Source organism: Hipposideros armiger, unplaced genomic scaffold, assembly GCF_001890085.2.
Source record: "Hipposideros armiger isolate ML-2016 unplaced genomic scaffold, ASM189008v1 scaffold_140, whole genome shotgun sequence".
Lineage (NCBI taxonomy): Eukaryota > Metazoa > Chordata > Mammalia > Chiroptera > Hipposideridae > Hipposideros > Hipposideros armiger.
The window spans coordinates 2,632,858-2,657,956 of NW_017731490.1; the positions used below are offsets into that span (position 1 = coordinate 2,632,858).

At 39.4% G+C, this 25,099-nt stretch overlaps 1 protein-coding gene across 1 annotated transcript in view; it reads right to left on the reverse strand.

Moving 5' to 3' along the window:
- VWA8 (von Willebrand factor A domain containing 8) overlaps nucleotides 1-25,099 on the reverse strand; it is a 315,962-nt gene that overhangs the window by 113,951 nt on the left and 176,912 nt on the right. Inside the window, 9 exon segments of the mRNA XM_019650364.1 lie at nucleotides 2,583-2,778; nucleotides 5,517-5,671; nucleotides 6,319-6,428; nucleotides 7,568-7,693; nucleotides 8,532-8,596; nucleotides 9,486-9,596; nucleotides 15,668-15,867; nucleotides 17,557-17,695; nucleotides 19,367-19,475. Coding sequence (XP_019505909.1) covers nucleotides 2,583-2,778; nucleotides 5,517-5,671; nucleotides 6,319-6,428; nucleotides 7,568-7,693; nucleotides 8,532-8,596; nucleotides 9,486-9,596; nucleotides 15,668-15,867; nucleotides 17,557-17,695; nucleotides 19,367-19,475 — 1,211 coding nt within the window.

Genomic DNA, 25,099 nt, shown 5'->3' on the forward strand with positions numbered 1-25,099 from the left:
AGCCGCAGTGAGCGGCTGTCCAGAAGCCAGAGACTGATCTGTCTCACCTGGGAAGAGCGCAATGATGGTGCCAACTTGGGTCAGTGAAGCAACGTCCTCCACAACTAGACTGAAGAACAAAACGACAGCAACGTGTCTGTTCCCTTTCCCTCAATTCCCCAGTGCTGTTCCCCTCCCCCAAGTCCACAATAAAAATCTTTAAAAAAAAAATGGGCAAAAGGTCTGAAGAGGAATTTCCCAAAAGGAGATACACATGAAAAGATGTTCACATCATGAGGAACTAGGGAAAACAACAGTTAAAATCATAATGAGATGTCACTATACACCTATTAGAATGGCAAAAACCGATAATGCCAAGTCCTGGAAAGGAGCAGAGTAATTGGAATTCTCATTCATTGTTGACAGGTACGCAAAATGGTACAGCCACTTTGGAAAAAAGTTTGGCAGTTTTATCATATGATGTAGAAATGCCATTCCTAGGTATTTACCCATGTGAAGCAAAAACCTATGTTCATTAAAAACTCTGTGCACAAATGTTCATAGCAACCTCATTCGTTATTGCCCCAAATTGGAAACTATCCAAATATCTATCAATTTGTGAATGGACAAATAAACTGTGGTTCAGCCACACAATAGACTACTACTTGGCAATAAAACACTCCACAAACTACCAGCACATACAACATAAATGATTCTCAAATATAACACATTATTAAGCGAAAGAAGCTAGGCTCAAAGACCATACACTGTGTGGGTCCATTTATATGGTATTTGGGAAAAGGCAAATCCATACGGGCAGGAATCAGGTCTGCGGGGTGTGGGGGTGGGTGGAGGGCTTGATGGCCAAGTGCCATGGGGAGGTTTTGCAGGAGATAGAACTGTTCTGTATCGGTTGTGGTGACAGTTACACATCCGTAGGTATTTGTCAAACTCACAGCACTAGAACACTAAAACGGGTGAATTTCACTGTACGTAAATGGGACCTTGATAAGAACAAATGTATACTTTAAAATAGCACTCTTGTCTGATGGGTGGAGAACGGGGGAGGGGGAAAGAGTGGAAGAGGGGGAACATGTCAGGAGGCTATTACAATATTCCAGCGCAAGATGGTGGTGATGACTGGGATGGTGGCGCTAGAGCTGTAGGCAAACAGGAGGATACAAGATACATTTGTAAGACTGTATCAAAAGGACATGTGACTGATGGTGGATTAGGTGTGCAGGATGTGGGAGGAGTTTCAGGGCTGATCCCCAGGCATCTGGGAGGATGAAGGTGTACTAAATTCTGGTACAGAATTTCTTGTAATTCCTGGAATGCGCCATCATGCCCCGGAACCTTTCCCGTGGGGTTCTCTCTTCCTGGAACAATTCCTTCACTTGATGCCCTGCCACTCATCCAAGAGCTAGCTCATAATCAGCAGCCTGGTTTGTAAGCTTCCCCTTTGCATTTATATATCACGTTGTGAATATTCCTATCATGGCAGGGTACTGCGATCGTCACTTCATTCACCTGCCTCTTCCACCATAAAAAGCATTTTAAGGGGATTTATGTGGAAGGAACTAATTCTAAATATTATCATATAACCAAGACTTTTCAAACCTAGTAATAGATTATAACTATACCATTAGCATTATATTTACAAAGTTCACACTAATAGAATGAACGTAAACAGAACAAATATTACTACTACTGTGATGCAAATAATCATCAGTGGCTCAATGACCAAATTTTTTCCTAATTATCCATTATAATGAAAGCCAGGGCGCTTCAGCAAGAATACTCTGGACTAGGGTTGAAAGGCCATGGTGCACCCCTCGCTCTGCCAGCCACTGGTGGGATGACCCCCAGCAAGTTACCTTACTTCTTTGTGTCCCTGCATATAGAGTACAATAACCATAAAATGGAGATTTCAAGGGTCAATGAACTTATACAAGGATAAGTGGTCAGCGCAGGACCTGGTGTATGGTAAGAGCATATGCAGAAAGAAACTAGTTATATAACCCGCACATGTCAATCAAATGACCTCGTCTATACGCTGCATCTCCCTCTGTAAGGAAATTCACCCACCCTTTCCTATATAAGAAAAAACTAACCTAAAGTTAGGTGCAGTTGTCCACTTGAGACTCTGCCCCTGGCAGCCTCTCTGCTGGTGCCTTTCCTCTTAAATAAATTGTCTAATTTCTATTCCTTTTGAGTCTGTGAATTCTTTCACTTTCTGCGAAGGACCAGGGGTTCATTCTATACCAGTACACAGTTTAAGACAAAAGTCAGGCCCCATTTTCCATGCTTAATATTCTAGTGATTTTTGAAAGTCTCCTTGGGAGCATGTCCTAAGTGGAGTTACTGTATAGACTATAATGTAAGTGAAGATGAGTTCTGACAGCAATGGCTACGGCCACACAGTGTGGAAAGGCGAGCGAAAACTTTCTGAGCACATACAAGTATAGGTTTTTATAGTAACCAGACCCTGTTAGAATTATGTACATTTATAAATATACAATGATAATGATAAATTAGATACCCATACCAAAAGCAACTGCCTTTAACTGCCTCGGTAAGTTAGGAATTGGTAAGTTGCTTACCTTTTGGGAAGATATCTTTTAGAGGGACTTCTCCTGGGGGCAAAATCCTGACAATCTGATTAGTATCTACGAGGGCCACACAATTGCTTTGTTTTGGAGTTCCACTTCTCTTCTTTCTCCCATAGAACGCTGTGTCAGTGACACTTGATTTATGCAAAGACGATGGCCTTTTCCAAGAATAAACTTCATTTGGTGACTGAAAACAAGGAGAGATTCAAGCACTGAAGTGCTATGAACTACCATCAGCATCACTGTTATAACGCAGCCCTTTAAGCAGATACCAGGGCTAAGCTTACATTTCACAAGTATAAGAAAGTAAATTATTCCTAGACCTTTTTGAATTTGATACAGGAGATAGCTGCTTCACAAATAACCATAATTTTCAGGCAAGTGTGATGATACAACGTATTTTTAATCTTGAAATGAATTATAACTAAGAGGAGGAAACATAACAATATAGTTTAAAAATAAAACACATCTATTGCATCTGCTATCTGGCATTAAGAAATAGAACATTACTAGTGCTTTTTACTTATAGTTGACATACAACATATTAGTTTCAAGTGTACAACACAGTGACTCGACACCTACATACCTTACGAAGGGATCACCATAAGTCTACTTACGATAAGGTCCATAGCCCACACCGGGCTCTGCTCACGCACAGACGCTCGCCTCCCCTGACTTGGGCTCCCACATGGTACATCAGGCTGCTCCTTCATGGGGACACCATCTTCAGCCTGCCTGGACTCGATTCCCAGCACCAGGGGTCGCTCCCTCCCCCATCACAGATGTTCATTTCACCTGCTCAGGCTCTAACCTCTGACACCTCACACTGGGCCACTGTTTGCCCATTTTTTTTTTAATATTGGATTATTGGTTTTCTTACTCTTGAGTTTTAAGAAATCTTTATATATTCCTAATACAAGTCTTTTGTTGGAAATGTGATTTGGCAATATTTTCTCCCATCCTGGAGATTGTTTTTTCATTCTCTTAACAGTGCCTTTTACAGAGCTTAAGTTTTTAGTTTCGTGAAATTCAACTCATCAATTTTTTTTGATGGATTACACCTGAGATGCTCAGTACAATGTTTAATAGAAGTGGACATAGTGGGTATCCTTGTACTAGTCTTGATAGTAAAACTAATGCTTTTAAGGTTTCGTTATTGAGGATAATTGCTGTAGGTTTTTGTAGGTATTTGGTATTAGGGTAAGAAAGTTTTAATAAGTGCATAATATTTAGGTGCCTCTGATAATGCTATAGAAAGTTAAGAGGTGACATACCCCTTGGTTGATATAATAGTTTCATGAGGAATAGAAAAAACAACTCACATAGAAGCAGAAAGGGCACCGTGGTATAGTAGAAAGGACATGGTCTGAAGGTCAGTCACACTTGGGCCCAAACCCCAGCTCTCTTAGTCATAATCTTTGTGGCCTAGGGGATACATCGTCTCTGCTTCTGTTTCTTCATCTATAAAACCTTGTAGAATTGTTGTAAAAATTATCATGTATGAAAAGGTTTAGAATAATGCAGTGTCTGACAATTGTGTTGGGGCCTAAAAATATGATTGTCATCATGAAATGCTGAAAGGCTGCCGAACTGACTGATCCCTCATTATAAAAACATTCATCAAACGTCTCCCATGTGGTGAGCACCATCCTAAATATGGCAGCTAGAGCTTTTAATTTAACACAGTCACTACTTGTACAAGCTATGAAGGATTTCTGTAGTGTTAATACAAACACTGTCTTATATTCATCCTTTACTTTCTAACCTTTTTATACTAACATTATATTTCTATACTAATCTCTTCAATCAGAGGATCAATTTTTTAAAGAGTTCTACCTTCAGAAAAATAGCTCCAGTGTTTTCTCTACTGATAGCAGCAAGCATCGTAGAAAGCATATAAACATCTCTTCATTCAATCAAGGTTGCTGTAGATACCATATTCCAACAACATGTTTCATTTTCAGTTATATAACACCATAGCAAATGACTTTCACTTGATAATTAGGAAGACACATGGTAAAGTCCTAAGGCACATATTATCCCCTGGGTTTTGGATTTCAAAAAGTCTTGTACCCGAAAGTACTCATCATTCATTAATTATATTAACATTTTGAGGTATGTGAGATTGGTGTACTACCAAGGAGCACCAGTGTTTTTTTTATTTTTAAATGATTCTATCATCCCATCTAAAAGTTACAAAGGAAATTATGAAAATTAAATGTGTACTCAAAACACACAAGGCTACACTTAAGGTTATCAGATGGCACCTTGGACTGAAATAACCTTTACGCTTCATTTTCCCACATTTCCATCAGGGAAGCTGGTGCCTGGTTTCACCTGAAGTCAATTACAAACAGCCTCTTCCTTACAGATAATAAGAGCAAATCACAGCAGAAGGGTCCACGTAAAAGCAAATTAAGTTGAGACTCTCAGCATTTATAGTATAATCTGGATGCTGCAAAGATATGATAAATCAGAGCAAAACTCAATGGAAAGTGAATTGATGAGATCCTGACATATTTTAGTTTAAAAAAATTCTAGAAGACATGTTCTTCTATCAGTCTCAAAAAAAAATTTGTTCCTCTGGACGGATTGCATGAGTACACATCAAGACAATATGATATAAAGTCACTGTCATCAGTAGGTTAAGCATCTAACTGTGTCAAATAAACTCCCACGTATGGAGAATAATGGTTTTCCCTTACTAAATTATAAAACTGCATTACACTTTAAATGATAATTTAAAAAAAAAAGCAATGAAACCATACAGATAATACACATTGATTGATTTGGAAAGCAGAATGTTGATCTGAAATGTTTATGAGGAAATTACATTTTAATTAGCCCCTCAAATAGGCTTATTGATTATAGGCCAAACTGAGGGGCAGAAATATTTAATCAATAGTTTAAAGAACTGATGCTTACCATGAGGTCTGGGAAACCAACAACAACCGTGGCATAACTGTTCTCATCTGAGAGGATGCGGTTCGGAGAGGCAATCTTTTGTCCCACAGCTGAACTTAGATTTTCAGATGACAGCTGATCACTTGAAATTTTATGAGGAATGCTGAAATCTGTTTCTGAATAGTGTCAGGGAAACATTAGATACCAGATGTCCTGAAAATGCTCCAGGAATTAATTTTTACAAGATTTCATTCTTACAAGCTCAAACAGAAAAGCACAAGTTAAAAAAGAGAAAACGCTTTAAATTACATTCATGGCCTTCTGTCTGAGAAAACTCGTTTTTTTTTAAAAATTTACTATCAATGCATCCTCTCAAAGTGATTTCAACTATTTATGAAATTCAAAATTTTACTAGCAATGACTATTATCATTAATAGCACCCTGCAGAAAAGACATGAAACTGACCTAACCCAGAGTCGGCAATGGTATGTTTTAGATTGTGAAATAAGTACTGTTCACTCCCCCAAAACTGTGATGAATCAAATATAAATCGAAATCATCTGTGTAAAAACAGAAAAGATGCTACCTTAAAAGAGACTTGGACCCTAGGACCCTATATGTATATAAAAATTCTGATTTGTCCATTAAAAAAGTCTTAAATACAGAGCTTCATAGATGGTAGATTCTTATTTACTATTTCTAGCGTAGTGACTAAATTTTCTTTGGGTCATCTGTTGATATTATTGCTGTTAAATGACCCTAGAGGACAGTGTGTATACAGCTTGCTCCCATCAGACATAAACACAAAGAACACAGTCTTTACCTGGTGCAACTCCAAACCCTGTGCTGGGCGGCTCCTCTTTCAACACATATAACTGGCAAACACCACTCTCCTCAGATTCGATGTGTGCAGGCTTACTTAGAAGGTATTTCCTATAAACAAATACAACATCTAAGTGAAGTTTTTCTTTTTCTAATAATCATGAAAATGATTATTAGAATCTAAAAATCAGAGTCCCCCTAAAAAATACTCTTTTATATTTTACACCATGTCGAGAAGTTAGTTAGTTGTTAATTCATAATGAATTGCAGTTCATTATGAATTAACAACTAACTTCTCGACACGGTGTCTAAAGAGCTGTGCATAATAACAATGCAGCAATACATGTGAACTAAAAATCCAACCCTTCGTGTAAAAGGTCTATAAAAGAAAAACCAACTCTCATGAGACATATCTTATTATCATGGGGCCTGCTGTTGGTAGGGCTGTTTGATCAGCCAGTGAATAGGTGTCTGACCTCTGATTTGTGACCAGCTAAGGGACAGAGCCCTCACCACTGTAATCCCATTGATGTACTTATTTTTAAGGTTTCTGAAAAGGAGATGTATTAAGAGCCAGAAACCCTTTGCAGCAGGCCGCCTGTGCTTGCCAGCTGAGTTGCAGAAAAAGTCTGCATTTAGCTAGTGGATGACATGCATGAAGAAGGCGGGACTCAGAATTCACTATGCACCCTATTTCTGCCAAGAGCACATAATGGGCCTTTCCTCGAGAAGTGTACAGTCCAATTGGGGAGACAACGCACACATAAACATAACCACGTAAAAGCACACAAGACAAAATGAAGAAGAAACTTCTAAGAGGTGGATTCCGTGAAGTCACAAAAAAGCGACAGCTCTATGATGGAGAGTGTGGCCCTTTGATGAGAGGATACATTGAAAATCTATTGTGAAGTATCTCTAGTTTGGCAAGAAAACAGCTGAGTTCTCAATGTGCTGACAGGAAAACGCCCAAAGAAATATGGATCATTATAAAAATCATTATGTTGTTACTGTTAATGTCGATGCCACCCTCTGAAACACTTTTATCATTACTCTGTGACGTGACATGTAATTTATTTTCATTTTCTCCCCCAACCTTCTTTAAACTTTCGCCTATGGAGATGTTGCCAAATTCAGAAGTTGTTAAAAGACAGATACAGAGAGACAGAACAGTAAGGATGTTGGATAATTGATAAGAAAGGTCGAGCTATACAGCACACTCCACAAGACACGAGGCACAGCCATCCACCCACTGATTTGTCCCGCTCTCCACCAGAAGCCATTTGTCCTCCGCTACAAGAAAAACTGTCTTGAGGTTGATGGGAAGTGAGATGGTGTGAGTTCGCCCTTCCAGAACATCCAGCACCGTCAGGCTGTTCCTGGAAAAGGAGAAAAAAACTGTCTGAAAGGAAATGGTGAGGATAGTGGCTGACTAACAATCATTTCATGATATAAGATTCAACCCTACAAAGACTGGCTTTAAGACTAAATAATAACTTAGAGAAATGTTAACTGAGAAAATGGACATGCAAAATTGTCAACTACGTAAAGTAAGGCTGTGCACAAAAAGAAATGGTGAATGGGCCGGCCGAGTGGTGCGATGGTTAAGAACTGGCTTGAGATGCCAGAGCGTCCCGGTTCAGAGCCCACATATGAGGGCCAGTGACACTGCCCTCTACAGCTAAGATGCTGAACAACAGCTCAACCTGGAGCTGGGCTGCGGTGAGCCACCGGGCGACTGCGTAGGTTGCAGCCCCTGTGGCAGTGGGTTGCCATGGGCTACCGTGTGAAGCCAGCAGCCGCCGTGAGCGGCCATCCAGAAGCCGGCGACTGCTCTGCCTCGCCCGAGAAGAGCGCAATGATGGTGCCAACTTGGGCCAGTGAAGAAACATCCTCCACAGCTAGACTGAAGAACAAAAGGACAGTAACTTGTCTGTTCCCATCCCCCAATTCCCCAATAAAAATCTTAAAAAAAAAAAAAAAAAGAAATGGTGGAAAGTGGCAGCTGCCTTGCCAGTCATGGCCAATTATGGGACTGTGGACACTCTTTTCTTACGTCTGTGTTTCAGTGTTCTACAACGTAGGGTGAGTTAGTTTTATAATAAAACCTTATGATTAGGTTACATTAGTTTTATAATAAACAAGTACAATGAAAAGAGGAAATAGAATGGACAAAATAAGGACTTCAGTTTAATTCTTCTACAGCCAAGAGCTCACCCTTTTTCTTTGTAGAATACTAGCCAATTTTTGTGCGAAAATTCTCTACACATTTTATACGTTTCCTAAAGAAAAAACAAAACAAAACAAAGTAGTCACATGAAATGTGTCAGATGCAGTCATGGCTCCTCAGCTGCTCTGTCTTAAAGTTCTTCAACATGTAACATGTAATTCTCAGAAAAGCTACCTCTTTATCTCTTCCAAGGCTCTTTCAGTATCGTGGACTCAAATATATTTCAAAAGTGACTGTGAACTACCTACCGAAACACCTTTAGCATTGTTCAAAATAATGCCAAATACTAGTTAGAAATAAACATGCTACTGGGTGATTAGCTGTATAAACCATAACATAAATGAATAGAAAATACTTTGCTTTTAGATTTGGATACATTTTTGACATTTACAATATCTCCTTTTTCATGGTCTTTTAAGACCTAAATATGCTCTTCTGCAGAGCAGAGGGTAAGCCTTATTATATATCCATTACCTTTTTTCTGAATAGCAGGATAAATTCTCTTGGATTGGCCTAAAATGTTAATTTACTAGTGTAATTTGATTAATAAATTAAAATGTTTATTTATCTAGTAGGTGCAATCAAGAGCTGTTTATCATATAAGTCCAAAACATAAATGCATATGTGGAAAACAGGTTAAAATGACTGCATGATTAGGAATTTGTTATAAATATCATACTCAAATAGGTCATAATGTTTTATTATGAATTCAGCCTGACATGTTTTCATGTGAGTATGATGGATACAAAAAGGTGTTTAATGATATGTGTATCTATGTCTCTTTGTACTGTGTTAAAATCTACAAATGCGTAATAAGAGAATTCTCTTGTGCATTATAATAAACAAAAGGCACTAAATGGGATGGGTGGGCATGCATCTTTATGGTTAAAAAGTTCTAGAAAATCCTACGCAGTTTGCTGGACAAGGTGTGTATTCCTTACAGTGTCTTCCTTGTTCCACCAGGAAGGTTTCTTAGATGTCACCTCTTCTGAGGGGAGGATGAGATGACGAAGGGTTCGGCCAATGGTATCTAACAATAGGATGATGTTACTCTGGAAATAAAGAGAACAGTGAAAAGCTCAGGATTTGTTTCTTCTCTTAAAAGCCGAAACCTCTTGGCAACCTGGGAGTAAAGGTTATCGTGCTAAACCAAAGGGAAGACAGCAATATTGAAACACTGAAGAGACACCATGAAGACACCAAATGGTTTTCCTTCACACAGAATTTAAAGTATTAGATGGTTTTATGAAGATGTTTCTAGTTATGTGATGCAGAAAGTATTCTCTTTGAAGATTTTATCTTAAAACCATCCCCCTCTAAATATAGGCTAGCTTAACCATGATTCTGTTTTATTATGTGGTAATCATAAAATTACGATGATTAATGATTTTTAGGAGTCCATTTACTTTTATCAAAATTACCCTTAAAGACTGTTTTGTTGAAAACTTTTACATTGTACACAGTTAAATTAAAATCAATAATTAAAAATAATTAAATTAATCCTTTTCACAAGTCCAGGTTCAATTCAGAAAATATGTACATGATATAAAGACAGATTAGCAAGAAATTATCAGGGACCCCAAGAACCTAGCTAGTAATGTTTCTTCATCTCGAAATTCACTAAGCTTGAAGAACTTTCATAGGTGGTGCTGTAATACTATACAAACAAGGGATTTCTGCAGCATTATTAATCAGTTATGCAAATGAAGTAATATCTGAGTAATTAGGAGCAGTTTTCAAGAAAAGGAATTTTTAAACAAGCCTGAAGCATTAAAAAAAAAATGAGCAGAAACACATGAAATCAGAACTTCAAATTGAGAAGGCCAGAAAAGATTAAATATTTTAAAAGGATGCGAAGAAGTTGGCTTGTTTAGTTAAAATTTAAAGACTTTTAACAGGTTTGCCAAAGGCATCAGCAAGTTGTCAGTCCTCATTTTTATGCATTTTTTTCCTTTCTCTCTTGTTGTTGTTCGTTTTAAATTTGGGACTCCTCCAGTTATCCTAACCCTTATGAAATTTTCATTTTAAGAACTCCTTTTGGGGAAAATTAAGTCACAAAGCACCCAAAGAATTAATATACTTCAAAAAATTAGGAAACAGACTAGATGAAATGTTCATTCATCTCTCCCATAATATTTATTGAGCAGCTGATATTTAAAGCACAAAGGAGAATATAATGATGAATTGTGGCCATAGTCCTCTATTATGTAATTCAGTTAGAGAGAAATGAAAAGAAACATAAAAAGATCAGTGATTCATCTGAAAATCTGGAAACTCGTCGTGTTGTTTCAAATTTATTTTACTAGCTAATTTTACTGAAGTGCTCAAGAATTAAAGCGGTGGTCATATCTCATAGTTTCCTTTACTCTATGCACTCAATCTTGGCTGTATTAAAAAATTCCACTCAACATATTGACAAAGGTTAAATATTTCAACAAACATCACCCTTAGAATCCACTATTCCATATAAAATGCAAATCCCCATTAAGAATGTGTGTTAGGAAAACTCTTTTAAAATTAACTTTCACATAAGAAGTATTATTCCTGGCATCTGAAAGATTAAAAATGACAGTGATGCCTTAAAAGTTTTTCTTAAGAAAACGTATTAATAAGATAAAAATTTACAGTCTCCATTCTAGATTAAATCTATTTTGAATAAGTGTTTTTTTAAAGGAGAAACACTTCCTTGTAAAATAAATAGTACTGAAGTGATCTGGGATAATATTAACTTTTCTAAGCAAAAGAAAGTCCTAAAAATATTGTTTGATCCCAAAATACGATTAAGCAGAAGAATAAGCAGATGATTAAACAAATATTAAGCAGAAAAATAAGTTAGTACAGTTTTGCATTTTTCTTCCTTTTTAGGGTCTAATACTTATATACTCATAACTTGGCCTAAATGAACTGAAAAACTGTATCTTTCTAAGTGACAGAAAACATATATTTCCAGCTATTGCTGTATTTAGAATCAGTTTTAGAAGCAATTGGCAACATGAAGGAGTTCTGTTGCTCCATCCTTTTAGAAGTTAATGGTTTCCTTCTGTAAATGACTAATGATATATTCTGTCTGAGTTTAAAAATAGAATTTTGCGTCACACACGAGTACAAGTCACTGTGGCTTTGGCACTTCTTTCAGGGGGGCAGGGAGGAGGAGCAAAGGAGCAATTTTATTCTGTTTGTATTTGACTGGGAGAAAAGTAACCTCTGGATGACCTCAATGTCCCCAAATCTGAAATTCTAAACTCTGTACAGATGTAATAAGTAATCTCATGGGCGGGGTGGGGGAGGGAGGGGTTGGCGCTTTATTTTTAGGCATGGAGAAATTTCCCTTTCCTCACTTAAGACTTTATTTTAGCAAGGACTTTTTGAACAACTTCTTAAGCTGGCCAAGGAAAAGGCACCCGCAGCAAAGCTTTATTTTTAAAAGACAAGGGAGAGATGAATTAATGCAAGTACTACTTTGCAGTATTTTAGCTTTGTTTTCAGTTAGGGCAGAATGGGGCAGTGTGCCTGTATTTTTAATTTTTTTATTGCATTAGAATTACTTATCGTTTGTTAAATTTTATAGCAGCATGCTTTTCATTTGGAATTAAAGCCGTCTTATAGCCTACCAGGGCCATAACGTAAGATAGACAGCTAAGACAGAGGAGGCAGTTCAGACGACAGGTAGCATGGGAGAATCCAGATAAGCTGGGCGTGCCTTCTTAGAGTGCTGAGGTAGCTCTCTGGGAAACTGTTGAAACTGTGGTCAAAGGGACAAGTCGGGGTGACATGCAAGAATGCCAGGAGGGAAAGCACTAGCTATGGAATTCAAGCTCATCTTTACAATAAAAACCATATTAATTTGATGAAAGTTGTAAGTGAACAGAGTATTATCAGCAATGTTACCAAATAATTGCATTTTTTGAGAAAATAAATACTTGGCGAGAGCCTAAAAATCTTTTAAAGAGTTGGTATACATAAATTTGACTGTTGACCTGACAGATGAAAATTTGGCAGGACAGTGTGAATAAATACTCCAAGTTTAGATTCTTATCCAAATTTAATTGGCTTATGGAATTAAGAATCATCAATATATGCACTCTTCATGACAGATTCTTCTGGCTATAGAATTCAGTTCAATGGCATTGATATTTTGTTGGAAATCTAGACCATAACACCCTTTTTCCACTGTGCTAGAAATAAACTTTTAGAAGCAATATCTGGATATTCATAACTCTGCTTCTAGGAGAAAATGAAAAATGAAAGAAAAATCTGAAAACCAGAAAAAAATTTATTGACTCAGAATTTATGATAATTATTAAGGCACGGCCTAACGTTAAAGTTAGCTTATCTATGCGAATTGCTGACATGTTATTTATGCAATATTTTCCTCTTGATTAGACAGTCTAAAAGTATTGTTTCTTGGTAACACTTTACTCTCACAGTGACTTTAAATTCTTGTAAGCAACAATACCGCATTTCTTGAATATTTTCCTATTATGAACACTTTTTAACTCTTCAGGCTATTCTTTTCCCCAAGTATGTGAAGTGAGAGAGAGAGTGGGTGAAGTTTAACTCTGCTGGGGTCCACCCCTGTGGGTTGGATCTCAGTTCCCATGTACTTGCTGGGCAAGTTGTTGAAATTCCTTGAGCCTCAGTTTCCTCACATGTATAGATGGCTAACAGCTACCTCCCTGGGCAGCTGGAAGAATAACATGGGATAATGTGCGGAATCTTTTACTTGACGCGCTGTCGGCATCTAACACCTGATCCTTCTTCAGACACTCATCCCTTGTCCCCCAGGCAGCCACACTCCCTGGGTTTATCCGCCTGCCTTGGTGGCCGCTCATTTTCAATCCCCTTGGTTGATTCCTCCTCGTCTCCCTGATTTCGTAACATTTTATTGCCCCAGGGCTTAGGGTTCAAACTTCTCTTCTCCACCACATTCACTCCCTTGGTGAGCTCTATTAGTCTAGTGCCTTAGATGTCAGTGACTCTCAAATGTACATTTCCTCTTCTGACCGCTCCCTCGAACTCCAGACTCACTTGGATATCTAATAGACATCTAAAATTTAATCAAACATCTAATCGTCCCTCCCAAATAGATTCCTTCCGCATCTCAATTGATGGCGACTGTCCTTTCAGGTGCTGGCCCTAAACCTTGAAGCTGGACTCAGCCCTACTCTCTCTCACCCCATACAGCTGATCTATTAGGAAACCCGGTTGGTCTTACCTTCAAAATACATCCAGAATCCATCCATCAGTACTTACGACCGCCATCCTCCTCCATACTGCCACTATCTCCTGCCTGGACCATTGCAAAAATCTCTGAACTAGTCTCCTTCATTCTGCCTCAGCACCCATAGTCTATTCACCACAGAGGAGCCAGAGAAATCCTTTAAAGATATATGTCAGGTCGTGCCACTGCCTCCAACACCTTCCCATTCCACTCAGAGTCAGGGCGCAGAACACGACAGTGCCGACAAGGCTGTACACCCTCAGCTTCCCCGCCCCCTCCACCATGGTCCTGCCCCAACCAATTAAGTGAACTCTCTGACCGCACCTCCCGATGCGCTTCTCCTCATTCAAACACCCCCACCACACTTTTTAAAGATGGAGAGGCACGCTGCAGCCTCTGGGCCTTGGACCTTGTAAGCAGTTCCCTTTACCCAGAACCCTCTCCCAGATGCCTGTTCTCCCCTCACCTCCATCGTGTCTGTGCTTAACCATGGTCTTCTCCACTAGGCAATCCCTGCCCCACGCTGTTTTAATGGCACGCTTCCTCCCAGCCTTCTGTTGCTCTCCCTTGCTTCTTATCTTCTACCTTAAGAACATAATTTAACTATTTAATTTGCTTACTGTCTATCTTCTTTCCAGAACGTAAGCTTTGAGGACACGGATTTTAACTGTTTTTTTCACGGCAGTATCCCCAATAGTAGGTACATGACATATGCTTGTTGAATGAATAAAATGCTTAGTACAGCAGGTGGTAGATACTAGGTGGGTAACAGTATACAGATCATCACATCCCTTTGTATTGGTATGGTGCACATGAACCCAGACCTTCAGAGTTCTCACTAATTGAAACATAGCCTGTCTTCTGATCTCTATCTTCTGCTTGGAATTATCTTTAGCCTGACTCTGAGCACCTGTAGTTTTCATTAGTTCTGTCTCAGAATAGTAGTGATGGATGAACCTGATCATCAATCGGTCCTGAAAGATCTCACTGTATTCCTACAATGGACTGAATGTTTATGTCTCCTCAAATCAATATGCTGAAATCCTAAGCCCCAGTGTATTAGGAGGTGGGGCCTCTCAGAGGTGATGAGGTCACGGAAGTGGGGTCCTCATGAATGGGATTAGTGTCCTTAGAAAAAAGACCCCAAAGAGCTCCCTCACTCCTTCTTCCAGGTGAGGTGATAGCAAAAAGATGGCAGTCTAAGAAGTGGTCTTTCACCGGACACCAGCTCTGCCCATGGTTTGTTCTTGGATTTCCCAGCCTCCAGAACTAAGAGGAGTCAATTTCTATTGTTTATAAGCCAGTTGTTTTATGGCCTTTCGTGACAGCAGCCTACATGGACTAAGACAGTTCCGTGCAGTGTATTTATACAGCCGCCTCTGCATAAAGAATGTCATTCAGGTCTCAGATAAAATGTCATCTCCTGAGAGGAGGTATGTTAGCACTCTTTTTAATACTGCTCACCCTCCCAACTCCTCCTTCCTCACTCCCGTCACTCCCTAGGATACTACCTAGTTTCTATACAGTACTTATCACTACCTGAAATTGGCATATTTATTTGTTGGTTTACTTGTGTGTTGTCTTTCTCCTCAAAGGGAATGCAGGCTTCACAACAAAGAACTATCCGGCCTTAAATGTCGATCGTCTGAGGTTGAGAAACCCTGACCTACAGGTTTCCAGGCTTACAGGTCATGCTGAAGTCTCTGCGGAGAGGACGGTGTTAGCCTGTCTCTGTGGTACTGGAGAAACGCAGCCTGGGACGCCCCGTCCCGCCAGCCCCTCCCCTCAGTCTTTACGAAGGCACGTATTTTTGGTTATAGGTTGCAAATCATTCTTGCCTGTTCCCTCACGTAAGTTACCCTTGGCATGTCTGTACTACGTGAGCGGCCTGCGGGGCATTACCTGTTGCTCGTGGAGAATCACTTGACCCTTGAGGGGATTTCCCAGGGGTGCCACTGTCACAAATGGGTGCCACACTCCACTGGCCGTTCTTGGGAAGATGTCAAAAAGGTCCACAAAGTAGCCACTTTTCCCGGCCATATCCATAAAGTATAAGGACACAGGATTGCATGTAGCGACATAGAGAGTATTTTCCTCGTTTCCTGAAATGACAAAAAGGAGTCCATTTTGTCATCTGCAACAGATTTGCTGACTGGTCAAGAGGTCTGGTGAAACTGAATCATGAGGCTGAGCACAGGTGGAGCTCAGATGATTTGGAGATGGACTGATGAGGCTGAGAAGGACCATGAGAAATCTGTCTCTTCTCATGCACCCCCCCCCACACACACACACAGATTTGTAACTATGTATGGTCACGAATGTTAACTGAACTTATTGTGGTGATCATTTCACAATATATACAAATATAGAATCATGCTGTACACCTGAAACTTATACAATGTTGTGTGTCAATCATACCACAATAACAAATAAAATAAAATAAAATCTGTTTTTGCAACCTGAGTACTTGATTAGGCCCATTTTCTAAATTCTCTGTCAGATCTTCTTCAACTTTCTCGTGCATATGGATCACTAAGGCTCTAACAAAAACGCAGATTCTGATTCGCTAGGTCTGGGATGAGGTTTCAGATTCAACCTTTCCAACAAGCTCCCAGGAGACGCCCATGTGGCTGGTCGGAGGTCCACCCCCTGAGTGTGTGTGTGTGTGTGTGTGTGTGTGTGTGTATGATTCTAACCCAAGAAAATGCTTTTTTCTCTTACAAATATAGAATAGGTAAAAAAACAAAAACAAAAACGAAACAAATAGCAAAAGCCTAGTGTGCAAACAGGGACAGTACTGAACTAGAGGGTTCAATTACATGAGGGACAGCAGAGGAGTTTCATCCTTAAGGGTCAGTTCTAACTGGCAGCAGTGCCTGGAATGTCGTGTTGAGAGCTGTGAGGCTGTGACAGGCTTAGTGAGAAAGGGGCCACACCTGATTAATGACACCTGTCCTAGGCCATGGGCAGCGGGTCACAACATACTTATTTACAGTCCCGAAATAGGAGACAGATATCCATAGAATCCACACTTACTCTCTACTAGTGAATGTATGCTAACTTAGTAAAAGCGCCAATCTGTTACCAAAAAAGCTTGCACCTTTTTGAAAGCATATGTTTTTATTCAACATAGCTGATTGTAGAAATAAACAACATCTATAGAACTTGTATGAACAAAACTTGCTTCTGAATTTTTGCATAAATGACCCCTTCCTAGTCCGGTCAGAGACTCCCTTCTCCCTGCCTCCCTTCTGTTTATATTACCTTACTAACCGCCATAATTGAGACACTTCTGCCAAAGGTACAAGGGCACACAGCATGAATCAGTAGGTGATGGCCACAGTCCAGAACTACAGATGCCAAAAGTTCACATCCTTTATTTGTCATTCTTTACAATGAGAACTTTAATGACTGCAAATCATTCCAGCCTGGCTTTCATGGTTCATGCAATCACCACACTGGAATCCCAGCCAAAAACCCCCAATGTTTCTTCTCCTCCTGTCCCCCTTCTATTTTTAGCCCGGGCCTGGCTGTGTTTAACTTTGTGCTACGATGTAATGAGAAACAGACACATGAACACAAACTCAACCAGGCTGATGCAGATTCCACAACAGTTTTTGTTAGGTTGTTATAGGAAATTAGTTCTAAATTACGTATCATTGCTATCCAATCCAAGAATGACATGGTGTGTGAGTTTATCAGAAGCTTCTTGATGTCTAGAGATTATTTTAATTCCACTTTAAAACAAAATCAGTGTTGGAAGCAAAAATCAAAGGAATCGACTGATTTACCATGTGATGTAGCAATGTCGCAGATGATGTTGACTTCATCCAATGGCAAATGCCAGGAGGCACATTCTTCCGTAAAAGTTTGCGATCTTCCTTCATGTCTTTCTATTGGATACTTCTGTATGTTTATAAGTATTGGGCCCTATAATAAAGTATTTATCGGAGTTAAGAAATTTGGGTAGTTACCAAAGTGTAGAAAACTATAGTTCTTCCAAAATATAGAATTTAAATTCAAATATTCAGTATCTTGATATACCTCCTCTCCTTTTATTGACTGGCACGATACTTATAACAATAATAATACCATATACTTGCATTTATAAATGCTGCCATATGTGCTATCTTATTTAATTTCTCACTTTATTTTCTTTTTACCCATAAAATATACCAGATACAAAATCCCATAGTATTTCTCATTGCTTCATTCTTTCCAAAGCCAAGAGCAACTTTTGAACTTCAAGTATTGGGACCCAGAGCTGTCCAAACCAGGAGAATAATTTGTAAATGAATGAATCTTTATAGTTCCACTGTAAAGAATGATTGATTATTAGATCATTATACAGAATGTGATGGCTAAACCTGGGTCTTTGACATAAAATGTAAAAAAAAAAAAGACAATTGGAATTAAAAACAATTTACTGATAACCACTACTGTTAGTTATAAAAGGTAGAGCATTTCACACATGGTAAAAATAATTCAATAGAAGCATAAGTAGAGGAACTAATTTAATCATATCATGAATATTAGTCCTGGGTACATAGATATGATATCCTGGAAGGGCTATATAGATATAACTAAAATTTCAGCAATTTCTATGCCCCACAGTCCTTAATAGAAAAATGTTTGGGTTCAATATTCATTATTGTGGCCTCCATCTCCCCACATCCTGCCCCTTTTTGTCTAGTCCGCATCTCGGGAGCTGGAAGACCAACAACTACATTCCCCATAGTCCTTTGCAGCAAGGGTTCTGATGTAACTTAGGTTCTGCCAATTAAATATACTTGCATGCAATATGGAAGGCAGAAGAGAAGGCGTGGCCATCGTCCTGTGGCTACAGTGGACACGGAGCTCTGACCAGTACAAACGGTCAGATTCTACGCTGTACGGTGGGCGCTGATGAACTACAGCACATAGGTCAACTCTGTCCTCCTGCCTGCTTTGTAAATAAAATTTGACTGGGACACAGGCACACTCGTTTGTTAATGCACTGGCTAAGGCTGCTTCTGCGCTGCCATGGCAGAGCTGGGTAGTCGTGACAGACTCTGAAAGCCACAAAGCCTAAAATATTTACTCCCAGGCCCTTCACAGAAAGTTTGCTGATCCTGCTTTCCTGGGTAGCTCCCAGCAACGGGAGTGGTAGCAGAAGCAGAAGCACTGATCTTGACCCTCAAAGTACAGTGGTGGTCCCTTGGCTCCTGTCCTTTCTAAGGTTTTTCTAAGCATCTAATTCCCCACAGTCAATCCCTTTCTGCTGGAAATACCTAGAGGGGTTTCTATTGCAACTAGTGATTGATACTCTTTCCTTTGCCTGTTTACATGAAGACAAATATCATGGAGTAACTGTCCTAGGATAACACACAAGATACCTGATTCTCTGAAATACAGATCAGCTCTTAGGAATTCTACTGGCTATGAGCCAGTACCTACAATGGGTCCCTCAGCAGCCAAACTGGCTTGAGAGTTAGAGAAGGAGCTACATCTATTCTGAAATAACATCAGAACAAGCCATTTCTGAGACTGTAAGGATTTTCTCCAGTGAAGATACAGAAAAATCTGTAACATTCAATATTTTAATGAAGAAGTAATATCTACCTTGACGTCTATATGGTGAGTTTCTGCCGGACACAACAGTCTCTGCATTCCATCTGCTGACTGACCAATCGTCCAGTAGCCCAGGAATGTCTGCTCTGGCAGAGGCAACCTGTCAAGGACAGTTTGAAAAGTAAACATTTCTTCTTGTTCCCGAGTCACAGGAAAACATAATGAGCCACCTATTATCAACCACACAAATACATTTGAAGAATGTTTTACTTAGAAGTAAGTTTTTGTCACTTTATTAAAAGATAGCCTATAAAACCATGTTTAGAATGTACTTTAAGAAAAAAAGGTTCCACATTTCTGAAACTCAGGAGGTAAAGCCCTATTCTATTTTTACCTTAGTGACAAATATAATTAAGGTTTACATATTTTATTTTTTTCTTGAATTGGTAAAACACTTAGTGATTTAACATCTAAATTCCTAGCAGAATATAGGAAGGATTTAGGGGAAAAACATGGAGCTATCTATAAAATTTTTCAGTATATTCTTTCAAATTTGGAATCAAATGATAAATAGTATACAATACTACAAGTCACATGTTTGTAAGTTGTACGGGGTAAGTTTCATAGACGATTTTAGCACCTTAATTTTATTTTTCACTTTGAGTTGAAATATATATATAAATGTTCACATAAATGTGTCACAGTCCTGACCAAACCAGGAACGAAAACCAGAACCCAAAGACATAGAGCATCACCAGCACCCAGAAAACCCCTCAGGACCACTTTGGTCATTAGATCCACCAAGGGATAACCCTGATCTCTAATGGATTTACCCTGTGCTTAGATTCCTCATATTTAAAATTACTTTTTTTTTTAAAGATTTTTATTGGGGAATTGGGGGGATGGGAACAGTGCTGGGGAATTGGGGGAAGGGAAACAGACAAGTTGCTGTCCTTTTGTTCTTCAGTCTAGTTGTGGAGGACGTTGCTTCACTGGCCCAAGGTGGCACCATCATTGTGCTCTTCCCGGGTGAGGCAGATTGGTCGCCAGCTTCTGGACGGCCGCTCACTGCGGCTGCTGGCCACTCACGCTGGCTGCTGGCTACACACGGTAGCTTATGGCAACCCACTGCCACAGGGGCTGCAGCCTACGCCGTCGCTGGCGACTCAGGGCAGCCCAGCTCCAGGTTGAGCTGTTGTTCAGCATCTTAGCTGTAGAGGGCAGTGTCACTGGCCCTCATATGTGGGATCCGAACCGGGGCCCTCTGGCGTCCCAAGCCAGTTCCCAACCATCGTGCCACTCGGCCGGCCCCAAAATTACTTTTAAATAAGGTGACTTACCAAAACATATGTGGCAACGCTAAAGTTTAAAACCACAGACAAATTTTTTAGAACAAAGCCTTCACTTTTGAATCATACTATCTTTTCTGGGATCTTTAAAAAGAGAGCCATTAATTTGTCATTTAATTCATTATACATTTCTTATTCCATGATAAGTTAAGGCAAAAAATGATTCAGAGTTAAAAGGTCTTTAAAAATAATGCACATGTGGCTATAAATTGAAATGCATGCATGGAATGAGTTGGATGATCATTAAAAGAGTACATATTTATATTTAGAAATCACTTTATTTTCAGTAAGAGTAGTCTGACACAGTATTTCCACATGCTTAGTAAGACCATGTAAATCTCAGACATTTTTCTGCATAAAATTCTGGTGGACTGTGCTTTTTGGCCCTCTGAAATATTAATATTTAATACAAAAGGAAAGACTTTTAAAAGAAATTTATGTTGAAATTCTTCTAAGTCATCTGGCATAAATCTCTTGAAAGGATGTAGGTGCTTTAGTATCTATGATCTAAAATACATTTTAAGACCTGGACAATTATTCCGATTGGTCACCCACTTCTATGTTTTTTACTGGAAATGAGGTGGGAGGGGCACTGAGTCAGAGGATTTACTATTATTGTGTTCTCTCTTTTAAATGTAATGAAGGTACATTTTTGTGTCAACCAGGCAGATCTTGAAAACATGTCCAAGACCGGGATCTCTTATTTAGGAGATGAACTGTATCCTTCACTTGCTTTCAGCAGTTCACCAAAGCAGAATTAGGTCTCCAAATATCAAAGAAGAAAGCTGAAGGAAGGAGACACCTAATTTCACTCTAGCATAGAAGACACAGTACAACAGAATGCAGGAGATAGGGGTTCTAGTTCTAGCTCTTTTACTAACTAGCTATGCAGACTTACAAGGGGAAAAGCCAGCTAATTTCTCTGAGTGTTAATGTTTTCCTTTGTGAAATCAGAGGGAAGATCTGCAAGGTTTCCTACAGTGTAGACGTCTCTGTTGATCACTGAAGTGAGTAGAGGAAAGTGTCCACGGTAGATCCAATAGTCTTGCATTACATGTTCTGGGGTGAAAATAAGGGAACGAAAATACCTACACTTACCAATGGAGTTGGTGCCCCGAGAAACAGGTACGCTTTATTAAAGCTTATCAAAAGAAGCTCGAAATACATCCCATTCTTTGAAGACAACAGAAACAGTGACACAGCTTGAAATCTAGCTATGTTTCTTAACAGGTGGAGAAGTGCTTAATAAAAAAAAATGATCCTTGGTTGATAGGTTATATGTAGCCTAAAAATGAATCTCATATTTCCTTTAATCATCATAAAAATATCATACAGATGCTAAAAAAAGAAAGCTCCCTTCATCGATTTCAGAAAAAGCACCTTTACCTGACAGCTAGCTTTTCCTGAGAATTCCAGGAATATTCATGAAATCTGGCTTGAACTCGGCAACTCATTCTAAATAACAGTCATGGAAATTACTGGTTCCATCTTAAGATAGCATGAGCTAATTGGCAGGGTATGGGAAGGCCCTTCGGGTACCCCACCTGGAGTCTATTCCAGATGCCCATAGCTAGATGCTGTGTATGGGCAGTCACAACTGCAAATGAAAGACACACACACTCAGAGTGTTCAGGAATTGCACAAACTGACTCCATCCAGCTCCTTGGTAACACGAAGTGTTGTTTCTAGACATTTCCTGTGGGCTCCAGGCTGGCCAGCAGAAGTACATGGAAGCCCCTCATTTATTTTCCACTACTAAGCCCTCCCAATAAGTGGTGGAAAATTTGGTGGTTACTAACTCTCTCCTGTTCAATAAGTTAGTAGTCAGGGGAAAAGAGAAGGCATAAGATTGGATGTGTGAGTAAGCTTTGAATTTCAGGCATAATCAACATTAATTTGGGGGGAACTCTAAACTAATAGCCAGTTAACAAAAGGTCTTATATTCCATTATTAAAATATGTCATCCAACTCTGACCAGACTGAAGTTGTTATACCTGATTTGACTGAAACAACAATATTTTCCATGGTTTTAAAATCCTGTCATTTGTTTTATTTAACTTTGTTCAAGTCCTAGCAGGAATGATGTCTGCATTTAATTTTACGGGGGAGGAGGATGAATTGAAGGCCTATAAATAGTACTACTTTTTATCTTCAATGTCATTCATGAATTTATGTTTTTTAAAACAATGAAGTATTTCAGTTCACATGTTGTGATGTTTCTTAATCCTTTCTGGAAATATTAACAAAGATTTGGAAGTAAAAGTTTTAACTAAAAGAAAGGTGAAAATCAAAATTATGACACAGGTCAAATTATGGTACTTGAGCAAGTTACAGAAAGGAAAAAGAGTGTTTTGTTTTTTTCCCTAAACATGCATATAATTCCTAACATGATGCATAGTGACACCGAAGTCAAATAATATAGTCTGAATGACATGCAAGAGATTTGTCTAAGATTGTTTCCATAAAGAGGTGAGCTGGGGTTTTTAAGACTCTGTTCTGGCAAATTTCTGCCTTCTCTGAACACTTGCCAGTACTATTTCTGGAGTATGAAAGAAACACATGAAAAAGATTTGGATCTTTCTGGGGGCATTATGTAATTGGAAGTTGTTGACATACCTATTATCAACAATTCCTAAAACATTTCCTTACCACAAGAACGACTAATTTTCATGGGAATAATGGAACCCTTCAGGGTAGTTCCACCAAATCTCAAAAATTCACCAATTACTACCATCTTTGAGAAGAAAAAGAACAAGTCGAATTTGAGCAGGCCTCACTCATGCCTAACGTTTTATAGCTAACCTCTGGTACAAATTAAGGTGGATTGTCCTGCTGCATTTACTGGAGCCTGCATAAGACAACCCTACAAATATTTCCACCGTTGGCTCTTACCCCTTCCTGTCACACTCCAGGTAATTTATGCCTTGGCCACTTCCGGCCGCTACTGGCTGGTCCTGAACATACTATGCATTTTCATGCTTCCATGAGGCCACTACCTCTCCTAGAATTCCTCTGCCTCTTTGATGAAACCCTCCTCATTCTTAAGGCCCAATTCAAATATCACTTCCCCTTGCATCCCTCTCCTGTGTTTCTTGCTGGGCAGAATCAATCTCTTGCTTTTCTGGGTTTCCATGTAAATTTGCACTCTTAGGATAGAGCTCTGTAGAATCTGCAATGTTTACATTTAAGACCTGATAGAGAATAAAAGTTTTAGAGAGCAAGATTGTAAGTGAAATCTATGAAATCCCTCACAAATATTTTTACTTAAAATAAAATGTTACCATCAGCATGCTAAACAGAAAACAGAAAAGCCCACTTACACACTTTAAGTTGATAATAACGGGTCCTATGATTCCGTTACTCTCCCTTGTTTAGTAGACCCTTCTGAACCTTTCTTCCCTATAGGCTCACGTGTTGCTGGTAAATTAATTTTGCTGCAAATGGTATGCACACAATAAGGACGTGTCTGTGTTATTTCCTTTCTGTGCTTAGCTCTGCATTGAGACACAATGGCTTTCACTTTATAACTTAGACTTGGCGCACCTCTGCCACCTGGGTCCTGCCGAGGTCATGATAATGAAGCGTAATCTGGATGCATGAGATGGAAAAAGGTTTGGGGAAACTTGCTATTTTGGGCTGACATTTCTCAGATGGGCTCCCCAGTCAGTATCCGGAAGGACACCGCGTAGCCTGGCTGCGGCCGCCCAGTGTCAGTCTGTGCACAGCAGACGTTGTCAGCTTGCTCACCGCGCGTCTTTGGTTTTCCTCCTCCACACAGAAGTTGCCCAACTACAGTTCTGGGGCCTCATTTCCTTTCCCTCATCTTCAAGTTTCACTGCAAAAACTTCTCTTTTTCTGCCATCTGCTTTACCAACCACATCTATGTCATTTTGAATCTTAACTTCTTTGCTTTTCTAATTATCTACATCAAAAATGACCAGGACTAAAACTCTTCCAGTTGGAAATTTTCCCGGAAAAATAAAACGAAACAAACAAATCCCCCCACCCCCCGTATTTCCTACAAGAAGGAGTCACAGGACGAGATAACTATACTGTGACCGGTTGATAAGTTTACATGGTGTCCCAGCTAGGTTGTTCCTTCATGGAGGGTAAGGCTTACACCTTACTCATTGGAATCTCTGGCATTCAGAAGCCATTGATTCCATCACCTGTCTCTCGCTGGTGTCCCCTCTTTTTCATTCCCACTGCTACAATGTAGGCACCCTTTGTTGGGCCCCTAGATTACTGCAGCTGCCTCCCAACAGGCCTTCCAGCCTTTCAGTTTCTTATCTCTAGAAAACCAACAAGGGTCTTTCTAAATTCTGAATTGACCATGCTGCTCTCTGGCTCAAAATTTTTCTAGGATTACCCGACTTGTCTCTCCCTTTTAGCCTCACCACACAGCATGCCCACACTCAACTCTTTTTTTTTTTTT